The 25,064-nt window shown below is 36.5% G+C and overlaps 1 protein-coding gene and 2 pseudogenes across 4 annotated transcripts; all 3 read left to right on the top strand.

Moving 5' to 3' along the window:
- Positions 1-839: 839 nt before the first annotated feature.
- LOC107760711 (protein RER1B-like) lies at positions 840-4,204 on the top strand (annotated as a pseudogene).
- A 1,697-nt stretch (positions 4,205-5,901) lies between these two features.
- Positions 5,902-13,373, top strand: LOC107760707 (nonsense-mediated mRNA decay factor SMG7). 4 transcript variants are annotated; one of them, XM_075248156.1, is made up of 9 exons: positions 6,003-6,226; positions 7,000-7,121; positions 7,453-7,581; positions 7,842-8,453; positions 8,606-8,728; positions 9,685-9,917; positions 10,004-11,904; positions 11,980-12,119; positions 12,860-13,373. In XM_075248156.1, exons 3-7 carry the CDS (start codon positions 7,510-7,512, stop codon positions 11,883-11,885), a joined length of 2,922 nt encoding a protein of 973 aa, XP_075104257.1. In that variant the 5' UTR covers positions 6,003-6,226; positions 7,000-7,121; positions 7,453-7,509; the 3' UTR covers positions 11,886-11,904; positions 11,980-12,119; positions 12,860-13,373. The 4 variants fall into 4 exon arrangements, with proteins under 4 accessions (XP_016434289.1, XP_016434288.1, XP_075104257.1 ...); XM_016578804.2 differs by having other exon boundaries at positions 12,843-13,373; XM_016578803.2 differs by lacking the exon at positions 7,000-7,121 and having other exon boundaries at positions 5,902-6,226.
- A 1,528-nt stretch (positions 13,374-14,901) lies between these two features.
- On the top strand, positions 14,902-24,255 carry LOC107798758 (putative aspartic proteinase GIP2; annotated as a pseudogene).
- Positions 24,256-25,064: the final 809 nt, after the last annotated feature.

The following is a 25,064-nucleotide window of genomic DNA, read 5'->3' as shown; positions in this document are numbered from 1 at the left end:
TTTTATTTATAGTTAAAATTTTTATAAGAGAATAATATATATAGTTTAATCTATTGCTTGAATTTTTTTATTTTTTGATATCTTTCTTTTTAAATTTAGTTATTAAAATTTTAATTATTAATCAAAATTCTAATTATATTTTTTATATTTTTTCTGAAATATTTTTTTTATTTCTCCTTTTATTCCTTGGCTATTGTAATTGTATTATCCATTTAAAATTTTTAAATAAGAATATGGTTGTTCTTATAATCCATTAGGATTATTATTAGCTAAGTAATGGAATATAATTCTTATATTCTTATTAGGAAAACTAATTAAATGGTTGCTCATAGACTAAATTTTTTCTAATAAGAATTATCCTAAACTAAACTAGTTTTTGTCAGCATCAAGGTTTGATTCTTTTCCTTTTTTAACCGTTTATATTTATGCTTTGTGAATCAATTGAGAAATTAAAATTCAGGAGCGGTTACTTTTGTTTCATCTTGCGAATTGATTGTTGATTGAAAATCGTGAGAATGGTATAGAATTACTATGAGCAAATAGAACCCGTCAAAGTTATTTTGATGATGTAAATTGGAGAGTTGTGTCATTGGGGCTGCTTAGATTGTTTGAAGTTTACTGCTTTGCATATTAAGGTATAAGATAAAAAAAAAATGATTTCTACAGGTTGTTTGTTTTGAGCCTTTGACCACACGACAAGTTTAGGTGCTGCTTGATTTTTTAGCTCTTGTTGTTCGGTTTAATGAATCGACTATGTGTAAGTCCTAAACTAAGTTAGCTATGTGCATCCTCTTTATCCATTTCAGTACAAATAAATCAGAAGTTTAGTCTTCTTCGAGAGTGCGGACTGTCGTTCTTTGTATTATGAGTGCACATGACCTTGAGCGATATGAGCTTTTCAGCTATTTTTCGTAACTAATTAATATAATTTATGTTCCTTTTTGTTCTTAGCAGCAATAAAATTGAATTCTAAACTTTTTTATTTCTCCCTTTGGCAATGAGTATCTTGCTCTCGTTGATCTTATCCCTTTTGTTATATGTATTTCAAGGATTATCAAGCTGTGTCTTTATGGAGGGTGTTGGAGATGATGGTGCATCAGCGGCTGCAGCTTTGAACATTAAACCTGCAGAGAGCTTCCAGTATTACTTAGATAAAACCACTCCCTATGTACTCTATAGGTGGACATTGTTATGGCACTCCTTTATGCTCTTCGTATTTATTCTGTTCAAGGATTCTACTTTGTTACATATTGTTTGGGCTTTTACATAGTCAATTTGCTGGTTGGTTTCCTGTCGCCTCTTGTTGATCCTCAGATGGAACCTTCTGATGGACCTCTGTTGCCTACTAAAGCTTCAGATGAGTTCAAGCCTTTCATTAGTCGCCTTCCGGAGTTCAAATTCTGGTAATAGTTCCTGCTGTACGCTTTTGGTTTCGTTTCTACTTAAGTGGAGAAAAAGTTGTCATATTTTTTGTTATTTTATCTTTCTGAGTTGATATTCTGGAAATCTTTTTAATCACAATTTATCAGTTTGCCTCATCTTTTATTTCCATCGGTCTTCCTTTTTCCTGGTAAATTTGGAGAGTAATATATTTACGCGGTAGAAATTTCTGGCATGTGTGCGTTGACATTTGGAAGAAACTTTTTGAGTTGATACATCTTGTGTTAATGACAACAGTTTCCATTTCTTATTTTAGTTTCCATTGGAACTTAGCATGGCTGTGAATTTAGGTGTTTTTGACTGTTGCCTGGTCAACATCACCCTTGTATCAGTTAGGTGACATTATGGTCACATTATTGCTGTTTTACATTGCTTGCAAGCTGTGCGCCAATTATATAGTGGAATGTGTAAATCAATCATTGGAATAGAATCTTAACTTTTCCTTTATTGTACCCATTTTGAAGAAAATGGAACGAAAGACGTTAGATAGTTACGTGTAAATGAGTTCTAGTCCTATATGTAGTAGGAGTAGAATATGTCCTAGTCCCATATGTAGTAGGAGTAGAATATGTCCTAATCCGATATGTAGTAGGGTAGAATATATATTATATATAAGGCTCATTGCATATGTAGTAGGGTAGAATATGTATTATACATAGGGATCATTGCATCATTGTTAATAAATAAATTTTTCTCCCGTACATTTTCACACATACGATAATGTAGGTTCATTGGTAAGTGTTTACAGAATCATAGGAAATGTGCTGGCAAGTAGATCTCTATCGGTAATGGATTATCTTCCATTACACCCAAAAGAATGCTTTTGTTGGTGGAAGACAAATTCATGATATTTTGCTGATAGTAACGAGTTGGTGGACGCGAGGCTATATTCGTGGTCTTGTGGAAACTACCTATTGAGAAAGTATACGATCATCTAAATAGGAATTTCTTAATCTATATGCTTGGAAGAATGAGCTTTGGACTGATTAGAGAAACCAGACAAGAAACTGTCTTTCTAGAAGGAAATGTTTATTACTTTTAATTGGCAACCTGTGTGAATTTTTTATGAGCACAAGGGAAAAGACTAGGGTACTCGTTATCTATTCTCTTTTACTTGTTTGTGATAAAGAACCTTAAAAGGTTCACCGAGAAGAAATTGGAATGTATGGGCATATCTCATTTTAGCTTGCGGCGTTTTAATCTAGTATTATTCGTAGATCAGACAGCTATGAGCCTATGATACTTATTAGGAACATCAATCTGGTCCATGACATATCAAAATTGCTCACTAGATATGCACAGATTTGAAATTGTTGCTAGTCTGAAGGTTCATGATATTCATTGCTCGGCATAGATTGTGGGTGTAAGTTGGTCTCACTCCCTACAATCTATTTGGCTTTGTCCTTAGGGGGCAAAGATCCTTCCCAAAGATTCACCAGAAGGAAAAATGTTAATTATAGCTTTCATCATTTACTGAAAAATGTTAACTATAGCTTTCACCATTTATTTCTATTTGGGCATGCATTTCTTGTTAAACATTGCATGTTTTTTTAGGATAAAGTAAACATTGCACGGTTTTTGCATAATGTGGATCTATACCTCATAGTGGGATGACATTTTTGCCCATGAACCACAGGAATTGCGAGGAGGAGAACCATTTTTATCTTCTATGGTTCCATTGGAAACTATTTTTCCATTTCTTATGTTTCCTGTGTTGGGCAAAGATGAACTTGGCGAGAGGAGGATCACATTTAAGATCTCCCTTATAAAAGAATGGATCTTCAGATTACCTTATTGTTTATTGGTTTTGTCTCTTTTTCATAGGATTAAACATATGGGAACATTATTTTTCTTTCAATTGTTAAATACTATTTGACAGCTGACTCAAACTCTTACTTTTTATGAATTCTATTTTATACTTTGGTTGTTTTGCTACTTGGTGGGAATTGCTGTTTTACATTCTATAGAGATAGCATGTGGAATGGTTCTGATGATGCTTCTATTTCAGGTTATTTAATACTTTCTTATGACACTTGGTATTGCTAATGTCTACTTTTTTTTTCTGATTTCTTCAGGTATGCCGTAATAAAGGCTTTATGTGTGGCATTTATCATTACTTTCTTCTCCCTATTCGATGTTCCTACGTACTGGCCTTTCTTGTTGTTCATCTGGATTCTCCATTTTGTCGATACAATGTATTCCCTAATTAGACGAATGACCAGATACAAATACATCCTATTCAACCTTGGGAAGCAGGTGAGCGAGTTATTTTTGTGTATTTTTCTAAGTAGTATTCTTGCTGCCATCATTAGGATGCCAGTCTTATTTGGTGAGAGTATTTAAACTGTTCCTTTTGTTGTTGTGACAGAAATTACTCTGCAAAAAGGTCAGGACAGCAGCACCAAGGACCTAAGTGATGCTGATTTCTGGTTAAAGACCAAATGGAGAAGGAAAGAGATAAAAGTGGAAAAAAAAGATGGAATTGCTACATGTCTAAGTTAAACGGGTTTTGCACCTCTCTTTCTCTCTCTCTCTATATATATACTCCAATTAACTGAATACAGAGTGTCAAAATTAGTTCCTCAATGATCTCCAATTGTTATAATTTTGAGCTTCTGCAATCCTCTTTGCTGAATTTTTTTCTTTTAATTTTTGGACTTAGAGAATGAAAATTACTGTTTTGGTTGAAAATTATAGTAATTGAAGACACAAAAAAAATGATATCTGTTATTGTGTATGAATTTTTCGTCCTAATTTACAGATGGCAAATCACCTTTTTTATTTGTAACTAGTTTTCACCCTCCAAGCTCGGCGCGGGGATTTGTTGATACAACAATAAAACTAATGGTTAGAACCTTACTGTCACTATAGAAGACCAGCCTTTTTATTGTTTGTAGTTGCATCTGAGATTTTGATCTCATATGTCAGTATTCTATTGACCTTCTTTCTACCCTTTGGAAAGAAAAGAAAAAATAAACTGTCCAGAGAGTACCATTAGCGAAAAATTTAACTATATCACTATTTCTTGACTAACAAAAGCGACAACACTATGAGACCAAAAAAGAAAAGAAAAGAAAGAAAAACAGGACCGTAAAATGTATCTAGTGAAAGGAACTACGCGAATCGACCGACAAACACTTGTGAAGACCAGAGATTCACATTCAAACTTGTAAAGAGCCCACCTCCTTTAGCATATATATATTCAGTAAAAACAATCGCAACATGTCAGGTCTTCCATTCCAAATCGCAGCATCAACACTAATAAAATCCCCTGATTTCGGCACAGGACTAACACCTTAGAACAGTGGGATAATTGAGGCTAAGGTTAGTACAGTACTTGCCCGACCCCAAGAACCAAGATAATCCACCATTAGATAACTGAGCCAATAACCACCTTTAGCTAGCTCAACCAAAATAGCTGCTACAAATTCAATAATATACCGTTTTCTTTCAAATGTTGCAATGCTAAGATGTACAACACAAAGTAAGAAAGTTATAGCATGTTTGGCCAATCGTTTAGATGGAAAAAAATGCTTTTGAAGAGAAGTAGAAGCAGTTTTTGAAAAGCAGAAAAAAATAGCTTCTCTCCAAAAGCATTTTTCTTAGAAGTACTTTTGAGAAAAATACACTTAGAAGCAGTTTTCAAAAGCTTAGCCAAACACTAATTACTGCTCAAACGTGTTTTTCAAGTTAATTAGCCAAACACAAACTGCTTCTCACTAAAAGCACTTCTCAAAATAAATTGATTTTAGAAGCTTGGCCAAACAGGCTATTAAACAGTTAGGTACCTTTGGTCAAGGAAAGTTACTATTTTATCGTTCAATATAATTCAGCCAAAAAAAAAAAAGTAGTTTAACTTTTCAATAGAACCCAACTCTCAATAGGATTTTAGAGAACTCCAAAGACCTTTCCATTGGCAACAATAGATTATTCCAATAGTCTTATTTGCATCATTGACCAAAATTCCACCACTAAGTGTAAACTAGTTCGTATTTAATGGCGTGCGTTTGAGTTTAATTGAATTGTTGACAATTGTCAAGTATGGAATTTTATATTTCATTTTCGTTATCATGTCATATTTGTTGACTAGAAAACTTTTTTCAGAGTCTGATATAGTACACGAAATAACTTTTTTATACTCTAATTGGTATTTACAAGTTAAAAAGAAAATAATTATGGTATTTACAAGTTAATGACATGTGATTGTTTTCCACCTAAAATCAAGGATATATAAGTTCTTTTTATTTGTTTAAACTTTATAAATAAAATTATTTGAGAGCTAGTGTGTATTCAATAAATTAGTTGAGATATATACAAATTGATTTAGTTACACATTAGTTTTAACTTTTAATTTTTTTTACTCGTAGTAGTAATAATTAAGAGAAAAGTGGAAAAATATCACACAAGGTCAAGGTTCAAACTCTGACTATAATAATCTATAATCTATATAATAAAAAAAAAAGGAGGAAATTTGGTAGGATAGAGTCATAGACGGTGTCATAACCACCTAGACCCCACCAAGAAAACACACTCAAAAACAAAATCCTTCCATTGATTTTCACGTACATAAAAGTCTTCTCCTCTTCTTCCTCTTCGTTTCTCTCTTTTTCTTCTACTAATGGCTTCTGATTAGGCCTAAAATTTTCAAACCCTACCTTTTTTCTCTTCATCCTTATCCCATACTTATACGTATACATAATATAAAAGGGTACTATAGTAAATTGAAGGAATCGAGACGATTCGAAGGGGATCTGAGGATTTCCCTGGATCTGCTCTAGGGATTCCGGTAAGTCTTGCGAAATTTCTGTTTCATATTTTTTATTTTGTTAATTTTGATGATCGAATAGAAATTTTATCAGTTTTAAATTGTTGTCGTGTAATTGGGGGTTCTGGTAGTTAGGGTATTGACAAAATTTGGGGGTTGTTTTCTGCTCCCTTATTGATCATTATATTAAGATTTTTTTCGTTATATTCCTCATAAAGTAGGAGGTAAATTAGGTGAAAGAGTTACCTCAGCTTGGTAGAGCCTGACTTAGGGTAGGGTTCGGTTCAATTGAAGTACAAAGAGTCATGTATACAAATATTAACCTGGAATATGTGGTTGTACTTGGAAAAATCCAATCCTGTTGATAGGTATTGCTGCCTGGGAAGAGGAAGGTAGGCAACAACAATAACTATTACTATTACGCCTCAATCCCAAACTAGTTGATTCCGCTATGTGAATCCTCTATATCTGTTTTGCTCTCTTTGAGCCCGTTTCGTTGCTTCTAGTTATCCCTCCCCCTTTGTGGGGCCAACCCTTAGGACCAACCGTAGCCTTTGAAACTCCTGGATAATCGGCTTGCCCCTCTATCCTCCCCCACTTAAATGTTGGGTTTAATTCGCATATGGAAGTGCTTGAACCCGTGACGTAAGTCACAAGTCCCTCAACCTTTGCCACTAGGACTAATAAGCCATGGGTGCATTTATTTTTGTGCTTTTATATGTATATAGTAAATTAACATGTATTCTTCGACTTATTCGAGAGGATTTAGATTCTTAATTATCTTAGTTAAGTAGGAGTTCGAAGTAAACTTGAGACAAAGGTTTTGCGGCTGAAACGTTGATTTTGCACGCTCAAGCTTTCAGCTGATATATGGATTTTTCACCAATCAAAAAAAGAAACGATTGCATTGTGATAGGTATCTACTCTGTGAAGAATTGTGTTGTTTCTTCTTCTATTGACAAAGACATTAATCACAGTGGGTATGTGGATGGCGTCTGATACGGGCATCTAAATTTCAGTGTTAGCATGATGAGGGTTGACCTGCCTTGATATTATCTCTACTAATAAGATAAACCAATAACCATTTTGAAAGCCTTTGTGCAATGTAATGACTAGATTTGCTTCCGAGTTCTACTCTTGTTTGTGCATTGCATCTTTCCTTGATGTGTAAATGATTGCAGTTTTTGCTTTTCCTTTTCTGTTCTCATGTTTTCCTTTTGAGATCTGATTCTGCTATGGTCCTGCAGATTGAATGTGTTGCTTTTAAAATTACTTTAAGGGGCCTACTTATATCTGCTTGATATATGATGGCCATTCCAATGGATAACAGTTTAGATCATTCGTCGCGGGAACACGTTCAGCGCCTCTTCAATAAGGTCGGTATTTGCTTTCTCGCCTCAATGATTTACCATTTAAATTATTGATGTCTAGAATGATTTGCACTGTAATAGCCATGTAGTGATATTTATTACAGACCCACATACATAGTTTATTAAAAAAAATTATTGACCCACATACAGAGTTGGAGTGCTGTATGTACAGGTGCAATGAGTTGTATCATTTAATGTTTAGAGATAGTAATACATATCTGCTTGTTTGGAACATGTGATTGACGATTTTCACTTATTTTATTAAGAATGCGGATTTGGAGAATAAGCGTAGAAAAGCAGCACAAGCAAGAGTTTCTTCTGACCCGAATGCATGGCAACAAATGCGGGAAAACTATGAAGCTATCATCCTTGAGGATCATGCTTTTTCTGAACAACATGAAATAGAATATGCCTTGTGGCAGTTACATTATAGAAGAATTGAGGAACTCCGTGCACGCTTCAATGCTGCACTAGCTTCAAATGGATCAACCACTTCTCAGAATGGGAAAGGTCCACCTCGCAGTGGGACAGATAGCGTCACAAAGATTCGCACGCAGTTAAAAACTTTTCTCTCAGAAGCAACTGGATTTTATCATGATTTGATGGTGAAGATCAGGGCAAAGTATGGCCTGCCACTAGGAGGTTTCTCTGATGATCCAGAGAATCAGATTCCTTCTTTTAAAGATGGCAAAAAACCTGTGGAGTTGAAGAAAGGCTTGATATCCTGCCATCGGTGTTTGATTTATCTGGGTGATCTTGCTCGGTACAAAGGCTTATATGGTGAGGGTGAATCTAAAGTTCGCGACTTTGCAGCAGCATCAAGTTATTACCTGCAAGCTTCTTCACTTTGGCCTTCAAGTGGCAATCCTCATCATCAGGTACCTTTTATTTCCTTATTTTTATTGGTTTTGTTCTAAAATAATCTGTGAGAAATCTTTACTTGTCCCCAAGAGTTGGAGGAGGGAGGGGGTGTTTTGGTACCTTATTGTTTATATTTGCAATTAGCTAGCTGATTGTGCTGTTTTCTCAGCTTGCAATACTGGCTTCCTATTCCAGTGATGAGTTGGTGGCAATCTATCGGTACTTTCGTAGTCTTGCAGTAGAGAATCCTTTTACCACTGCAAGGGACAACTTAATCATTGCGTTCGAGAAGGTAAGCAGCTTATTGAGTTGTTGCGTTAAGATCTTGTTGGTCTTTGTTTTAGATCTTTTTCTGGAGTTCAGGGTAAGCTGGAAAATCAATTAAATAATCTGGCAAATGGTTCCTGCAAGTATTTTTTTGGTGTGTATGGACGGAAAAAAGTCGTAATGTTTTGATGGAATTTCAACTCCAAACCACTCCCTAAAAGCTAATTGTCTTCGTCTTCTTTTTTGCTGGAATAACTTATCTTCTGTAAATACTAGTGATCAACTTTTGGATTTTGCTAGATCCTGATCATATATTAAATAATACTATGTAATGGAGCTGACTTTCTCTTTGTACTTGTCGCATCTTCTTGATGCCATCAATGAAACTACCTCATTTGGAAAAGAAAAAAAGAATCAACGTACTAAGGAATTTTTCATTCTTGATAGAGGTGATGAGAAAGTAGAAAAAATTGATCCAACCTGAGAGTAGTAATACATACTTTCCATGGTTAGTATAAAATTAAAAAGGAAATTTGAATTTTTATTTAGAAAAAGAACGATATAAATCAAAGGTGTAGCTAACATTTAAACTATATCATTATGAATTTTTCTTTATCAAGCAATATAGACACCTAAATCCATTTATTGGAAGCTCCTGAGATCTTGTAGTGGAACACCGATACACATCTTTTCAGTTGCTGCTGGGTATGGAACTTCTCTATTCTTTTTGTTGTCAAGGAGTGACCAAGATGTGATTATCTAGTATATGTTGATTTTTTTTCAAGTGTTCAAGTTCTGCCCAAAGACTCTTTCATGTTAAAAGTTTTCTGGGCATCTGTACTTCCCATTTGGACTGTTTCTACTGTTGCGATGGGTCGTATGCTTGACTTAGTGTCATGATTTCTCTGTTATGGTCCTTGTCAAAAAAATGATTTCTTTGTTATGGTCCTTATCAAAAAAATGATTCCTTTGTTATGACAGAATCGTCAGTGTTACTCCCAGCTGCCAAGGGATGCTAAGGCTTTGTTCATCAAGGCAGAACCTTCACGTACAACTGGAAAAGGACGAGGTAAATGTGAAACAAGGAAGCCTCTGAAAGATGTAAAGGTTGAAGCAAGTTTACCCAAGGAAAAAGCTTCAAGTATATCTGAAATCTTCAAAACCTTCAGGATGGGATTCGTTCGGTTGAATGGTATCCTCTTCACGCGCACTAGGTATGTTCTCTATCTAAAAAAAATATCTGCTATTTGGACACACCATAACTAAGTAATGACACTATATTGTTACCATCTTTAATCAGCTTGGAGACGTTTGAAGAAGTGCTGTCATCGGTTAAAACTGATCTGCTTGAGCTTCTCTCTTCTGGGTCTGATGAGAAGTATAATTTTGGTTTAGATGCTGCAGACTGCAGACTGGCAATTGTCAGGCTCGTCGCCATCTTAATATTCACCATCCATAATGTGATAAGGGAAAGTGATAATCAATCATATTCTGAGATTCTACAGAGATCAGTTCTTCTACAAAATGCATTTACTGCTGCTTTTGAGTTCATGGGTCATGTGGTTGAGAGATGTATCCAATTAAATGATCCCTCATCTAGCTTCTTATTGCCTGGTGTTTTGGTTTTCGTAGAATGGTTGGCGTGCCATCAAGATATTGCACTTGGTAATGAATCAGAGGAAAAACAAGCAAGGGCTAGATCTTTTTTCTGGAAGAACTGCATCACTTTCTTTAATAAGCTCTTGTCGACTGGGTCTAAGTTTGTCGATGAAGATGAAGATGAAACATGTTTTTTCAATATGAGCAGGTATGATGAAGGTGAGAGTGGTAATCGTCTTGCGTTGCCGGAAGACTTTGAACTTAGAGGATTTGTTCCTCTTCTTCCAGCTCAGCTTATCCTGGACTTCTCAAGGAAACATTCTTTTGGTGGTGATAGTGGAAGTAAAGAGAAGAAGGTACGTCTTCAGAGGATGATAGCAGCTGGAAAGGCTCTTGCTAATGTGGTCCGGGTCGTAGAAGAGGGAATATATTTTGACACCAGGGGAAAGAAATTTGTCATTGGCGTTGAGCCCCAAACTTCTGATGATTATCAACTTAATGGCTCCAGGGAAGTTACTAAATTAATTGGTATTGAACTGGAAAGTCCAGATGCTGGACTGTTGAATGTCGGAGATCTGCAGCCAAAGCAGCAATTGTATGTGGAATGTGAGGAAGAAGACGAAGTTATCGTTTTTAAGCCGTCAGTGATGGAAAAAGTGAATGGCATCTCTTCAAATACAATGACCTTAGCGGTTCCTGTATCTGTTATTAGCGCTGCCAGTGTTCCTTCTGGTGCTAGCATGGCTTCTGTTGATATCTGTAGTGAGATGGGGCTATTTTCATCTGCACTTGATGGATTGAGCTTGCAGAATGCTTGGAGTACAAATGTAAGGCAGCCAACAAGCATTGCTCATACCAATGCCCAATATGTGCAGCCAATCCAAACAAGTGCTTCCATGTGGTCTGTAGAGCAAGATGCTGTTATGAATGGATTGGTGGGGGGCCTTAACTTGATGGGAAATGGGCTAACCACAGAAGCTGAGTTGCTAAATCATCCAGAAATGGTTCCACCTGCAGCATATTCAGTCCCTTTACCCCGGTCTGTGAATTTTAGCACTGCAAATAATATTCATTTCCAGGTTCCAGAGGCTGCTATACCATCTACCTTCAGTTCACTTACATCCTCAGTAGCTGGTTCCGGTAGCATGTCAATGAAATCTTCATCAGTTATCTCGTCAGGAATGAAGAAAAATCCAGTGAGCCGACCTGTTAGGCATCTGGGTCCACCTCCAGGGTTTGGTTCTGCTGCTTCGAAAGTAGATGACTCTTCATCTGCCTTGACCTTAAGGAATGAAAACAATCCCATCTCTCGTATGGATGATTATAGCTGGTTGAACGGATATCAGTTACCTTCAACACATCAGAGCATTGGTTACAATAACTCTCACAATCATTCAACACAAACATACCACTCTGTGAGCAACAGTGGTAGCTTAGTCGGGGTGGTTAGCTTCCCTTTCCCTGGGAAACAGGTGCCCCCTGTGCACATGCAGTCAGATATTCAGAAAGCAAATCAACAATCTGTTGCACTGCCTCAGCAGTATCGAGGACAGTCCCTGTGGCAGGATCGTTACCTTGTGTGATGGATAGGGAGACTAGATGGTGAAATGCATCTTCCATTTTCTTTTTAATATACCACAATATACATTCTCTCAATCGTGTTTCCATGCTGTACAGGTTAACAATTACTGAGGAGAATGTCCTCTAGCCTGTTGCTACAAAGTTCAACCATCTTATTGCAGTGTGGCCAAGGTTATTATGTTTTTTATTGCAGCGTGGATGGTCTTGGAATGTTGCAGGCACTTGCTGTTGAGCAGGTATTCGCCGCTGCCTTCGCTCCTCCTTTCTCTCCTCCCGTCCCCCTCTCCTTCTGACAACTGTTTGACCTGGTTAGTGTGCCCATGTGGTTTGTGTCGGCGGGCTTTTGATTATTCTAAGTCCCGAAGAGTCATACAAGAGTAGGTCCTCCGGCTAACTTTTGATACTTTCGAACAAGCTCCGCATGTCCTGAGCAATTAGGAAGTACGGGCCACCCCCGAAGCTAATGGCTCCATTTCTCTTACCCCCCCCCCCCCCCCCGTTTCTATTTTCTTTCTTTATTAAGGGGGGAATACTCAAGCAAGCAGGGGATTGGTTCTTTCTGGACAGCAGATCTCTGTTGGAAACCTCTTCCGTTTCCTTTTCTTCCAAGATTATATATTTACTTTGAACTATTCTACACTTGCCTATACCATGTCTCGGTGTCAGATTGGCCTGGTTTCTGGTGGCAGTTTTCCTGTTATTCCTCTGAGAGTCTGGGTAATGAAGAATTAGATCTGGATGCCTGTATTTCTTTCCTTCTGAACTTGGCAGAATAGGGAACAAAATAGTAGGGCTTTGTCAGATTCTTTACTGCCTAACTCCAATGTAAAAGCTGCTCAGACTTGTTCCTTTCTTTTAATACCTCAAGGTTGTTAATGTTAATGTACTGGAAGATTATTGATGTTAATTCGCCTGTGCTTACAAATGTCGTAATTTTTCTGTTGTCATCTTATGTACAGTTGTGGGTTTGGTGCAGCTTGTGCCGAGCTATTCAAACTGGTTGAGTAGAGACCGATGTCAGTAGGTGCTGGAATTGGGAGCTTTCAAATTAAGAACCTTGACTTGGTTGGATTGATTTTTATGTGGCCGAGAGATCAGGCTGTGGTGGATAGCTGGTTGGAGCAGACGCAACAGTAAATCTACACGGTTTAATGATCTCGAAAAGAGTTGTGCCATGCCATGCTGAGCAACTTCCTACTATTAAACGTTTACGGTAGATATCTTGGCAGTTCCCATGTCCGACTTAGAAGTTCTGAGGGTATTTTGCATATCGTGAAGAAGGATTTGTTGTCGTCGGAGTACTTGTGGATGTTAGATGGAAATAAGTATGTATCGTGAAAGCTTCTGACTATCTAAACTTTTCCTGTTTGTTGCTACTGTCCAGTAGTTGCAATCATCCTGTTTGTTGTTTGGACCATGTATGCAATTATCTCAGTTACAATTGCTGTGGCCTGTGGTTGGAATTTGGATGATTGATGTTTTGTCATCTTGATGCTGGTGTTTCATTTTCCCAACAAGGAAACCTCTCCTACTTTTCCCTCTCCCTTTATATTTTGGTATGCTCCTTATCTTTAGGTGAAATCTATGGTTGTTTCCTTTTCTTATTTTTCCACCAAGTTTTTGCGCTATAAATGGGATCGTCTGGCCTCAGCTTTTTAATATACTAGTTTTTGGGTGCGTGAGTGTACCTACATGTCAATCACAATTTTTTTTAAAAAATCATAATTGTTTAAACATGTGTCCAAAATTTTAAGAAAAATAGTACAAGCTAAAATGATGAATGGTAAGCATATTTGACCGACTTGACAGTAGAAAGCAAAATAATTAGATATCTGCGCGATTATTCTGTGTCAATTATTATGAAATTTGTACAAAATATATCTTGTATCAATATTACAAAAACTAGTACTCTATAAAATAAAAATTCTAGTTGCATGCTTACTTTATAAATTAATACAAAAGAAATATCTTGAAAGATAAATAAGTTGAAAAATCCAATTCCTTACTAAAATGGTGCATGTGAGCTTACACCATAAGATTTCAGTAGCGAAAGGTAGTACTATTATTAGAATCTTATCTACAAGAGTTATGTCTAAGAGGCATATTGGAAGGCTACGTCTTTCCGACCCTTGGGGTGATTGACACGAAAAGGACTTTGTGGGTAGTTTTAGCGGAATGTCTTCAAAATTGGCGGTGTTTAAAAAATGACTCCGAAACTCTTTAGGAGTTCTTCTACCGGATTAAATTGTTCATTGAAGTCTAAAAGATTGTCATACTTCTGCTCTTTCTGGATTTCTCTACCGGGTCAGTAGAGTTAATGCTATATTTTATCTATGTATCTATTAAGTTGTTCATCGAAGTCTTCCTAATTGACATACTTTCGGGGTTGTTTTAACAAAGTGTTTTTTGAATTTACAATTTCAAATTCGATCGAATAATACAAGTAATCCCCAATCATCAATTTAGTCGAATAATACCAAGTCAAAAAGCCACACTATGTCTTCTTCACCATTTCTAAAGTCAAACAATAGAGTTTTGAGATTTTTACGCTAAAACACCAAAATTTATGTTTGAACTAAAAGTTTAAGCATAACTTATTAACATTCAAACAATTTGAATAATAATCAATCATTACCCTTTATTTTTCACCATCAAACAAGAATTTCAAGCTTTAAGAACTAAAAAACTATAGTGTTCAAGTAAAAAAGGAGAATATATCAGTTATATTTGGTTTAAGTGAATCCTTGATGCCTTTTCATCTTTTTTATATGCTTAAATTACGCATATCATTATATATGCTGTTTTGAAGCATCGATACATGCATAGAACTTGCTTAGTCGAGATACTAAGCATATATGAGTTTTATCTATTCACATTAGTCAACTTGGCTCATATAGTTTCCATATACTTTTATTTAACAAGATGTAGTGTGTGGAAGCTGCAAATCGGTTACAAATTTGCAACTTTGTAGAATATCAACGTAGTATTCTAATTATAGCATTTTCTTTCTTTCTCTAGATGGTGACATTCAACTACACTTTCCTCCTCCACTTATTTCTTCTACTCAATATTTCTTTATGCTCAACTGCACAACTACTTCCTGAAACCCTATTCCTTCCCGTCACTAAAAACTCATCAACCCTACAATACATAATTACAGTAGGACAAAGAAATCCTTTAGTTCCAAAATAAACTCACAGTCCTATTGGTGGCATGAGCTTAAGGGTAAACTGTGAAAAAGGTTACAAAGCTCAACTTACAAATCAGCTCGCTGTAAGTCCAAAGCATATGCTCTTTTGCCAAGTCTGATACATGTGGACACTACTGCATATTCAAATCTCGACCACAGCCATATATATGATAGGTGAAAATCCCATGATTAATACTTATACGTACGGTGCAGAAATTGCTGAGGATGTATTGGTCATTGGTTCAAAACCTGGCATCCTTGTCACTCGGCCACGATTTATTTTTAGTTGCCTTGACTCCTATTTATCGAGACGCCTAGCAAAAGGAGTCACATGTATTGAATTACGGTCAGACTTCTCTATAACATCTTTATATAATAGCAATTCACTCTAAAAACCAAATTGCTGAGGAACATATAAGGAAGCAGAAATGGGGGAAACAGGGCTATAATTTACGAAACGACCGGCTGGTTTGTTACACTAACCATGATAAATTGAGGGCTAACTATAAAAACCTCTCTATAGATTAGGGTGGGACTACAATTCCAGGAAGTTTCAAATGTCAAAATTATCTTCCTTAGTTTTCCTAACAATTCTATATGGATGGAAAATACCACAAACTTGCCTTGGTTATAATATGGATAAATTTCATCTTGACTTCCCAACTTAATATCTTCTAGGCAGCTGGTTTTTGTTTCGTTTTTCATTTTGGAAATTACCGACCAACTTTGGTCGGTAGCTTAAAACGACCATCTGACAAGTTTAATTACTTACCGACCAACTTTGGTCGGAAATATATTTTATTAATTTAATTTTACCGACCAAAGTTGGTCGGTTTAACTAAATTATATATTTTTTTATTAATTATTAAAATTAAAAAAAACCGACCAACTTTGGTCGGTAATTGAAAATATATATTTTTTAAAACTAAATAAAATTAAACATTACCGACCAACTATGGTCGGTAATCTCAAGAATGCAAGCAAAATACCGACCAAAGTTGGACGGTAGTGTTGAATTCTGGGAATTCAATGTTCATTAACCGACCAACTTTGGTTGGTATTTTGGAATAATTTATTTTTTTTTAATTAAAAACTGACCAACGTTGGTCGGTTTTTCTGGGATTAATTTTGGCATAAAATACCTGTTTTGGCAGCTAAACCACCTGCCAGCATACCAATACAACAACACAACAACAACAACAACACAACAACAACAACACAACAACAACAACAACAACAACAACAAAAACACAACAACAACACAACAACAACAACAACAACACAACAACAACAACCAAAACATTCAATAAATACTTTAAAACTAACAAATTAAAGTTCAATTGAACATAAAAATCTAAAACCAAGTTAAAACTAATTACAACTAGTTCAAAACTGGTTCTATTTGTCTAGTTCAAAGTATATAAAAGTCAAGGGGTGTTTTGTACAACATCATCATCACCGTCTGATGAACTTTCATCTACAAGACGATATAGAAAACGGTCTTGTGGAGGACGGAAAGCACGATCACGGGGAGGACGGGAGGAACGATCACGAGCAGGGCGGGAGGAACGATCACGTGGAGGTCGACCCTCTGGAGATGACTCACGAGATCGGGGCAACGAAAAAGCTCCACTAGATAGGAGAGTTCTGATCTGAGCTTGCATGCCAAGGAATTGAGCATCTCTAAGCCTTTCTCTTTCCTTGGCCGCTTCTAGCTCTGATGTGAGCTTTGTCACTGTCTCCCGCATAGCGGAGAGGCTCTCCCTATTAAGATTCTCTCCTTGCGAGGAAGTCCCTATTCCTCGCATTCCACACTTATAGCGATGGAAGTTTTTAGTAGGAAGCCCGTATACCTTCCCCTATTTTGGACCGCCAACAGACTCCAACCATATTCTTTCAGCATCCTCGTCCGAAGGTTGGGTTGGCTCACCCGATTCACCAGCTGGATGACTACGGATGAATTCCTCCACGTTACTTTGGTAGCGACCCTATATTATTTTAAATTAAATCAGTATTTCAAGTTGTTTATAAGAGTAAATTATAATACTTAAATAAAATTGAAAGCTTACATATGCAGTCGAGGCCCGATCCTCGACCCACCTATCTTGATCCCCCTCTTTCTTCTTCTTCACAACATGTGTCTCCTTGAATAGCTCATCATGACTCATTGGACGCCCATACTTCTTTTCCTGAAAACAAATTAATTTAGTTAATAAACGGAATAGATATACTTAGAAAAGTAAAATAATTTAAGCAATTACGTACCAATCTTCTTTTTATTGTCCCTAGGCTGATCGCACCTCCAGTGTGTAAGGAGCCTCCCTTCTCGGATACGCGAGCTTTCTTTCCTTTTTCGCTCCTCTCTAAGAACTCTGCGGTAAGCCATTGCCTTTGCAAATCATTCCACAAATTCTCAAGTAACCAGCCAGGCCTCTTGTTCTTCTTTCTAGCATCCGAGAAAGCATCCGCCAATCTCTTGCGAGCTTTATGATGAAAATTTGTAGCCACTTCCGCGCTATAGCGGTCTTCCCATACACACTTGCTCTGTATTTCAAAAGTTAAATATTAGATGGAAACATCATAAATATAAATTATTAAACTGTTTAAAAGAACATTTATACCTTAAATTGATTGAAAATTTGCTCCTTCAGTGAGAATGGGCAATCAGTCCAAGTTGCATAAGGGCCATCATAAAGCTTTCTGATGGCATTGGTGATTATCCTCGTAGTCTTATTACCCGGCCTGAACCTGCAATTTAATAATAAAAACACATTAATATCTTAGTAAAAATGTTACAAATCAATAGACGCAAAAATAATGAATAACACTTACCCATCACCCTCAGGGACTATGATGATCCTGCCATATCGATCATAATGCACTACCTCATCATCACCATCCGAAGCATGTGTATCAGAGGCATGTGAAGACGGTGTAGGCGGGTCAGAGCTAATGCCTCCCAGGCGAAGGCCTGCAATAGATGGAGTCGATGATGAAGATGGTTGCGATCCCTGTGACTGCGACATAGCTGGATGCGACCCAAGTGGATGTGATACCGATGGCTGTGACCCGAGTGGCTGTGACCCGAGTGGCTGTGACATGGGTGGATGCGATCCATGTGGCTGTGATATGTAGGGATGTGATCCATGTGGATGTGATGCAGATGGCTGTGAGGCAGCTGGACTGTATGTCGGACGTATAGTCCTGTGGCCCTGTGATGGAAGACTGGGTGTCTGAATGAAGGTGTACGGCTCGTGATGCTGTGGCAGCTCAGTATAGCCGTGTGGTGGAGGATAAGACATAGGCATCTCTGAAAAGGGTGGACAAGAGGGAGTATTATTTTCTACCCTCCTCTTTCCCTTCCTACCCTTTTCTCGACCCTGAGAACTAGTAGGGTCATTGTTACCTTGACCCTTGCCTGCCATCTGCATAATATAATACACATTTAGATTGAAACATATAAGAAACTAGCTATAAAACGAGAGTGCTTTAAAAAACCAACTTTTTAATCCTCATCGACGTATTGTTCCTCGTCCGAGAATTCTTCGTCCTCACTTGTTTGAGCTTCATCAGTTGATTCTTCGTCCTCATTTTCTATAATTGTTACTTCATTTATATCAACTTCTTCCAATATGCGTTCAGGATGTTCCAAATCGTTTTCTAACTGATCGTCCACTATTTGGTGAATATTGGAGATATCGTTTTGATATGCAACATCTAATACATTCTCGACTTCCACCCTACCTACAGGCTTAGTTTTTATTACAACCCACCAATCAGACTTATTTCGCCGCAATGGATAAGGAGCATAATACACTTGCCTAACGTTATGTTCAATTATGAAAGGATCATAGCGATCATACTCCCTCGTATGATTAACCTCAATTATGTTGTATTGGTTGTGGACTCTTGTACCTCTTGTTGGATTTGGGTCAAACCACTTGCATCTAAAGAGTATCAATTTCTTATATGGCCAACCTGTATATTCTAGTTGTAATATTTCTTTGACCATACCATAATAATCAATATCTCCAACTTGGTTGCCATCACCACCTTGAACCCACACCCCGCTGTTGTTGCTATTTTTATTTTTAGAGCAATCCTCTGTATGAAACTTATAACCATTCACTACGTACTTAGACATTGTTGTGACCTGAAGCCTAGGTCCCCAAGATATATCTTTCAAAAATTGATTTACACCATTATTTGGATTATTTACCTATATAGAGTTAAAAAAAGTCATAAGTTAGCACAACTTATGAATCAATTTTTATACATTCACTACATATGTGTGTGTATATATATATATACAATTTTTATACATTCACTACATATATATATACACACACTTACAAACTGTTTGAACCACGTATCAAATCTCGTATATACAACATCATAGCCAAATTGACCCACGAAGTGACTGTGACATATCAAATATTTTTAGTAGTTGCATCAATATGTAGTCACAGTAAATTTTACATTTTGATAACTAATAAATCAATACTTACTTGAGAAATGGTACAACTTCGGGACAATTTAGCAACACATGAAGTGTAGCTGACTTGTACTCCATATCACTCAAACTTCTCTTTCTAACATCCTTAGAACATCGGCCTGGTTGATTGAATATGGACATTGGTGGATATAATGGATCATTCACACATTCGACCGTGTGCCTATTGGGCCTATTCCTAGAATATGGCACGTTACTCTCAAAATAATAAGAACAAAAATGTGCAGTTTCCTTTGCAAGATAGGCTTCGCATATAGATCCTTCAATCTTATTCCTCTGCTTAACAAATTGTTTGCATTTGCCAATTGTCCTACATAATCTCATGTTAGCCAATAACATTCAAATAAAATAGAATATTACATCAAACTTATAATATTACCTCTCAAAGGGATACATCCATCTGCATTGAACAGGCCCTCCAAGTCGTGCCTCGTGTACAAGGTGTATTGGAAGGTGTTCCATCACATCAAAGAAACCACATGGGAATATTTTTTCCATCTTACTAGAAATTACAGGGATGTTCTGGTCCATCCGAAGTAGGTTTTCTTCCCTTAATGTGGTAGAACACAAGTCTTTGAAAAATAAACTAATCTCTGTGATGGGTTTCCAGATTCTTTCAGGCAAACCACAAAATGCAATAGGCACTAAGGTCTCCATGAAAACATGGCAGTCATGACTTTTCAAATGGCTCAACTTCCCTACCTCCATATCTATTTTTTCCCCAAGATTTGACGCATAACCCTCAGGCATCTTTAATTTCGTAACCCAATCACAAATTTGTCGTCTTTCCTCCAAAGTGAATGTGTAACTTGCTTTGGGTTTGAACACCTTACCATTGTTTGCTGTCTGCAAGTATAATTCAGGCCGCCTGCAATATTCTTGTAAGTCCATTCTAGCCTTCGGGTTATCTTTTGTCTTACCTTTAACATCCATCACTGTGTTGAACAAATTATCAAAATAATTCTTCTCAATATGCATGACATCAAGGTTGTATCGGAGAAGATTATCCTTCCAATAAGGCAACTCCCAAAATATACTCTGTTTCGTCCAATTATGATTAACACCATATCCGGGGAATCTATAAGGTGGAGCCTCAGTAACTTTACTGAAGTTCTGGACCCTCTCCCAAATTTCCTCACCTGAAAGTATCGGAGGTGGAGAATCATATTCCACTTTATTCTTTTTGAATGCATTTTTCATCCTTCTAAACTCATGATCATCAGGCAAGAATTGACGGTGACAATCAAACCATGATTGCTTTCGGCCATGTTTCAAAGTGAACGCTTTACTATTTTCCATGCAGTAAGGACAAGCTAGCTTCCCAGCAGTCATCCACCTAGACAGCATTCCATACGCAGGAAAATCATTAATAGTCCACATTTAATTAGCACGCATATTAAAATTCTGCTTGGTTGATATGTCATATGTTTCAACACCATCATACCACAATTGTTTTAGCTCATCAATCAAAGGTTGCAAATATACATCAATCAAACTTTTCGGATTACGTGGACCGGGGATAATACAATTTAAGAATATATATGGACTAGTCATACACAACTCAGGTGGTAGATTATAAGGTGTAAGAAAGACAGGCCAACATGAATATGGTGTCGCAGATATAGAAAAAGGCGTGAAGCCATCGGCACACAGACCTAATCGAATGTTCCTTGATTCACTAGCAAAATCTGGATATGTCCTATCAAAGTGCTTCCAAGCTTCTCCATCTGAAGGATGACACATAACACCAGGTGGTCTTCTATTTTTAAAATGCCATCTCATATGAGGAGCAGAACTCATCGACGCATATAACCTCTTTAACCTAGGTATAAGAGGTAAATAATGCATTGCCTTGACAACGACCATATTCCCGCTGGAAAGCCTCTTGAAACGAGGCTTTTTGCAAAATTTACAACTGTCTAAAGTTGCATCATCTTTATAATATAACATGCAACCATCTTCACAACAATCAATTCTCATTGACGAAAGTCCTAACTTAGAAACCAATCTCTTCGCCTTATAGAAATCACTAGGTAAGTTGATATTAGGGTCAACTAGTTCACTCATAAGGTTAATGAAACAGTCCATGGCTGCTTGAGAAATATTCCAATTAGATTTGATACTTAGTAATCTAACTGCAACATACAGCTCAGAGTGCGGACTTTCTTCACGTAGTGGACGACTAGCTTCCTCTAACTGTTCATAAAAACGTTTTGCGTCATCATTAGGAGTTTGTTCAACATTTTCATTGGGCTCACCCCCAAAAGCATCCGCAACCATATCCTGAATTCTAGAAATAAGATTTGTATTCTCCACCGACCTACTACTTTTACCAATAACCATGTTATGAAATATCCCACGGCTACCATCGATTTCTCCATGATTAGTCCACACAAAGTAATTCTCTATAAACCCCTTCCTATAAAGATGAAGCTTAACTTCCTCCGATTTTTTAAACTTCATACAATCGCACCTCACACAAGGGCACCTAATTACGCCTTCACTTTGGTATGGTGGAAGTGACATTGCATGTCTAATAAAGTCATCAACCCCTTCTACAAAATCCTCCCGCAATCCCCGCCGATTAGGATAATTTATATTGTACATCCAAGTACGATGTTCCATCTATACAAATAAAACAAGAACAAATTAATTTATTCTACAATTATAAATTAATTATATCTTTTTTAGTTAATTCAAGATAATTATTTTTTCCTAATTACACCAATTTATATCCTAAAAGTTCAAGTCATATCCAAAAGGTCCAATTCATATCTTAAAAGTTCAATTCATATCCTAAAAGTTCAATTCACAAGAACAAATCCTAAAAACTAAAATTTCAATTCATATCCTACGAGTTTAAACATAAACTAACTAAACTAAAGAAATTCAACCTATACCCTAAAAGTTCGATTCACAATAACAAATTAATTTATTCTACAATTATAAATTAATTATATCTTTTTTAGTTAATTCAAGATAATTATTTTTTCCTAATTACACCAATTTATATCCTAAAAGTTCAATTCATATCCAAAAGGTCCAATTCATATCTTAAAAGTTCAAATCATATCCTAAAAGTTCAATTCACAAGAACAAATCCTAAAAACTAAAATTTCAATTCATATCCTACGAGTTTAAACATAAACTAACTAAACTAAAGAAATTCAACCTATACCCTAAAAGTTCGATTCACAAGAACAAATTAATTTATTCTACAATTATAAATTAATTATATATTTTCAGCGGCGACGGCGACGGCGCGGCGACAGCGAGGGTAAGGGCTGGACGGCGAGGGGGAGGCCTGGACGGCGAGGGGGAGGGGCTGGGAGAAGGAGAGAAGGGAAGGAAGAAGAGGGAAAAATTTCAGAGAAATGGGGATTTCCCCCGTTTTTCACTTCTCTGATTTTAGAATTACCGACCAAAGTTGGTCGGTAATTTTGGTCGGTACATTAAGTGCTGACCGTTTGACCAAAAACCGACCAACTTTGGTCGATTTTTTTTATAAAAAAAAATTTAAAATCTTTAACCGACCAACGTTGGTCGGTAATTTTAAATATAAATTCTTAAATATTATAAAATATTTTAAATAATAAAATAATTATTAAAATTTAAAAAATTGGATCCAGATTACCGACCAACGTTGGTCGGTAATCCAAAATTTTCTTGTCTGACCAGCTATTGACCAATTTACCGACCAACGTTGGTCGGTATTTTGTTTTAAAAAAATGTAAATGTTTTTTTTCCCCAATTTGCGTCCAACCTGGACGGTTTTTGGTCGCATTTTTTGACCGACCAAGTTGGTCGGAAATAGTTGGTCGGTTTTTAGCAGATTTTTAGTAGTGGGTAACTTTTAATTACTCAATTATATTACAGGAATAGCAGGTTTTGGACACAATTGTACAGTTTCCATTCCTAATCAACTTGCTGCTTTTGACTCAAGATTCACTAGGAAGTTTGGTATTTGCTTGAGTTCATCTACAAGATCTCGTGGAGTTATCTTCATTGGTTCTGGCCCATATTATGTTTACAAATATACTACCAAAGTTGACATCTCTAAGAATCTTGTCTATACTCCAATAATCATGAGAAAATATCATCCACTATTTTTACAACCTTCAGAGTACCATATATCCAAGTTTCATCCATTCGAATAGCGGGGAAATCCGTGCCTCTAAATAAAACATTGTAATAAATTAATAATCAAGAAAATGGTGGGACGAGAATAAGCACTACGACACCTTTCACAATCTTGCATACTAGCATCTATAATGCTATTAAAACTGCTTTCGTCAAGGCGCTAATTCTTAAGAATGAGACAATGGTAGAGCCACCGATGAAACGATTTGGAGCTTGCTTTAGTTCCGAAAACATTAGGAGCACAAACGTCGGACCTGCTGTTCCTGTGATAGATTTTGTCTTGCATAAAAGGAGTGCATTTTGGAGGATTTATGGGGCAAATTCAATGGTACAAGTTAGAAAGGATGTCATGTGTTTAGGATTTGTAGGTCAAGATCAAACGTGGGAACCATCTATTGTGATAGGAGGGCATCAAATAGAAGAGAATTTATTGGTATTTGACCTCCCAAGAAAGAGGATTGGTTTCAGCTCCTCACTCAAGCTTCAACAAACATCATGTGCTAAGTACGATTATACCTCTAAGACTTAATACAGTCTTTTTACTAATTCTAATCTTCAAGACTTCAACTCTAAGTTGAGTGAAGAATAAAGACATATGATGAACTCTTATTTCCATTTTCACGTTTACCTTTTTTTTTTTTTTTTTTTTTTTTGTTGTTCTTGAACTGTTTTTCTATGTACGTTGGAACACTAGCCTTTTGAGCTTATCGAAAAGTAACAAGAGAACTTCAATGGCTGGTTGCCGGAAAAAATGTTCTGAAGTTGGTGTTGCGAGACAATAATTATATTAATTAAAATGTGCTCTCTCTAATCGATTAGAAATTTCACGTCTTTAAGACGTGGCTGAAAACTATTATGGTATAGAAATTAAGTTTATATAGTGTTGGGATTGAAGTTCGGTGAATGAGAAATGGAGGGAAGAAATGTGAAGGGAAAGTGAACTCCCTTATGCTTTGGAAAGAGCAATTATTCCTCGTTGGTGGTGGAAAAAAAAGAGAATGTGCTTGTATTGAGAAAACAATTCCCTTGGTATTAAATGGGTAGGAAAGAAGGTAAGTCTTGATTAATCTTTTTGGACAAAATTTCTTTCAATTACTTACTTAATTAATTAAATTAATTAATGAAAAGTCAACCCGGAATAACCCAGGACCCGCGACGCAACGCGACCCGGTCCGTTTCTTTCCCAGATTATTTTAAATTTATTTTCCCGGAATATTTAAAACATGAATCGTTCTCGCCTGTTCCAACAACCATGGTTGTTTCTGAAAGGTTGCAAACTTTTCAGAAATAATGCCACAAAATGACTATAAATATGCCTTGATCCTAGAATCTTTTCTT

The sequence above is a fragment of the Nicotiana tabacum genome, chromosome 24 (assembly GCF_000715075.1).
Source record: "Nicotiana tabacum cultivar K326 chromosome 24, ASM71507v2, whole genome shotgun sequence".
NCBI classification, from domain to species: domain Eukaryota; kingdom Viridiplantae; phylum Streptophyta; class Magnoliopsida; order Solanales; family Solanaceae; genus Nicotiana; species Nicotiana tabacum.
This window is presented reverse-complemented; position numbering and strand designations above follow the sequence as displayed.

Coding starts and splice junctions, on each gene's coding strand:
- LOC107760707 (XM_016578803.2), top strand. CDS start 7,510: ATGATGGCCATTCCAATGGATAACAGTTTAGATCATTCGTCGCGGGAA. Junction 7,582..7,841: donor TTCAGCGCCTCTTCAATAAG/GTCGGTATTTGC, acceptor TATTTTATTAAG/AATGCGGATTTGGAGAATAA. Junction 9,918..10,003: donor ATCCTCTTCACGCGCACTAG/GTATGTTCTCTA, acceptor ATCTTTAATCAG/CTTGGAGACGTTTGAAGAAG.